Source organism: Sphaeroforma arctica (assembly GCF_001186125.1).
Source record: "Sphaeroforma arctica JP610 unplaced genomic scaffold supercont1.360, whole genome shotgun sequence".
Taxonomy (NCBI): Eukaryota; class Ichthyosporea; order Ichthyophonida; genus Sphaeroforma; species Sphaeroforma arctica.
The window spans coordinates 26-2,500 of record NW_014040198.1 but is presented as its reverse complement, the minus strand read 5'-3'; the positions used below and the strand labels follow the sequence as shown (position 1 = coordinate 2,500).

Here is a 2,475-nt window from a genome sequence, read left to right as displayed (position 1 = left end):
TAGTGCTATCGACATCGATGTGTTGCTACAACCGTAGCAAATAATCACAAGGTACCAATAGCAACTTTGTTACACACACGCCCAGAGAGCTTGTACCATCGGTACACTTAGTCATCCCAATCTCATACTTTTGGCCACCGAATGCTGTCACAGTGCGGATGAGCGTCAAGGCCTCCTCAGCGGCAGCAGCAGCGGCAGCATACACTACCGAGGACTTTCCGGCGGCATTCGATGTGAAACGGGCCATAATTGCACCCGATCTAATATGAAACGGAGGCAAAATGGAGGATTTAGGACATCTTGAATGCGAGGTCTGGTCTATGTGAATGTGCTGAGCCCGTTCAGTATTGCGTAATGAAGTGTGTGATGTGTAGTCAGGAGATCGGGAGCACGTTTAATAGTTGCGAAACGGTTGCCGTGGGAGTTGTCAGACAAATGCGCAAGTTTGAGACCTACAGACGGCCAATTTATGGGCATACGTTCGGAATTTGTGTCCGAAATTTATACACAGCAACATCCTAGCCTTCTCATATCAATATATATCGATGTAGTTATCCAACATCGCACTTCTTCATATGTGGAAAGCAAACAAATGTGAGAGTGACAATGATATATAGGAGCAGATAGATGCGCTTGCACTCCATGCGCATACACAGATCCAAAGTCTGCACTCGATAGGTCAACAACGAGCTTCGACGAGGCGAGTTCACCACATACCCTCCAATCATCGGCACAAACAGTGCACAGATAGCGGCTAGCTTCGGACTGAATACAAAGCCAACAATGATTCCCGAGGAAGCCATTCCTAACAGCATAAAGAGGAAACTGTGCGCATCACCCAGTGCTCGCTCGATGCGCTCCATGTCAACGGTGACATGAGACACAAGCTCTCCGCCCTGATGGGCATCGTGGAACGTCATATCTTGTGACAACAGGGACTGAATGTAGTGTCTGAGGCCAAGGTAAGGGTAAAGTCTGTTAAAAACAGGGGCTACGTGGCTTCGAAGGTGAGTACGTTCTTGATTACATTCATATGGCCTTGGTTGTGTGTACGTTCTTGATTACATTCATATGACCTTGGTTGGTCGATCAATGACATGGTGAGGTTCATTTACACTTGAGGCGCGTCAAAGAGACGCGGTGAGAACGACATGGCGCCGCCAAAGGGGTTCACGGATGCAGTAGCGAAGCACAGACAGATCCTATTTCCGCGATGAAAACCAAAAATACACACCAAAACACCGTCCGAGAACAGAAACACACGTCCAAAAACAAAGCCCGCGAAGAGAGAATGTTCAGCAAGACCGTCCGAGCAGAGCAAATATACATAGAAACAGCCTTCCTGTAGAGAAGGCCTTACTTTCGAATGCGGGTCACTGCCGGACGCGTAGCCAGCCCAATGACAACTCGCTGTATGCAACCGGCGACGAAGGCAATTAATCCCAAAAAGAGAAGATTGATGCACAGGCCATTCACGCCAGCCCGCAACTCCGCACGGGCGTCATTTGAGGCTTGGTAGATCTGAATGGATTTGGAACGGCAGTGAAGTGAGTGAGTGGACAGTGTGTAGATAGGTTGGTTGGTGAGGATACGAAGTTCGCGGAGGACTTAGATATGAATACAAAAGTTTGTTGAGCATAACATACTACGTGTATGGATACGACGCCATGTGTATATGAACCCGCTCTTAAAGAACAAACTATATGCAATGAAAAGAACACACGCTCACTCACTAGCGCAGAACTATGCATACATGGATCACGTTCAGAGTCCAAACTCCTAGATGAACTCCAAAAAACCCTTTACTCTCTAGAGTGTATAGTCTATGACTGTATGCTTCATTACACATCATGTAAAAAACAGTTACGTCTGCTTAATGCATGAGCTGAATATACCAATAAACATGCAAGGAACCATTCACAGGCATTGAATTATATGTGAAGTATGCTACTACCATACCTCGATTATGCCAAGAACACCCTGTATTCCTTCCTTCACTTCGGTTGAATTCACTAATAGTTCTCTCTTTAAATTTTGCCAGTCCACGTCCTTTATATCCAACACGAGATTAGACGGGTCCGAAGATTGCACAAATGTCGCGTAGTTTGATAGATCTTGTAAAAGCCTTCCAAACATCACACAGAACATGGGGAAGAGTACTCCAATTCCGAAGATTAGAATTAAGGCCACAGCTAGGTACGCCTTCTCCTTGTTCGTATGATACCTGAATGATATTTTTGGTGTGCAGCGATATATATAATTGACCAGACAGACAAGAAAGGTACATTTAATTTCAAGCTCAAGCCTGAAAATCCACATTGTGATAAACTTATTACCCAAACAATGTGTATAAAAATGATATAAGTAAGACAAACTAAATAAATACTTCATTCATAGCTTTTTTACGATACAAGTTCCATCTCTCCTTAGGACAGTCACCCGCCCAAACTTTACTCACAAAACACAAAACACAAA

The 2,475-nt window shown here is 44.8% G+C and overlaps 1 protein-coding gene across 1 annotated transcript in view; it reads right to left on the bottom strand.

Moving 5' to 3' along the window:
* Nucleotides 1-2,235, bottom strand: part of SARC_05570 (hypothetical protein) — a 12,608-nt gene extending 10,373 nt beyond the window's left edge. Inside the window, exons 1-4 of the mRNA XM_014300559.1 lie at nt 1,960-2,235; nt 1,361-1,521; nt 718-951; nt 129-260 (exon numbers count right to left, since the gene is read on the bottom strand). Of these exons, the coding sequence (XP_014156034.1) occupies nt 129-260; nt 718-951; nt 1,361-1,521; nt 1,960-2,148 (716 nt within the window). The 5' untranslated portion in view covers nt 2,149-2,235. The remainder of the gene's footprint in view (nt 1-128; nt 261-717; nt 952-1,360; nt 1,522-1,959) is intronic.
* Nucleotides 2,236-2,475: the final 240 nt, after the last annotated feature.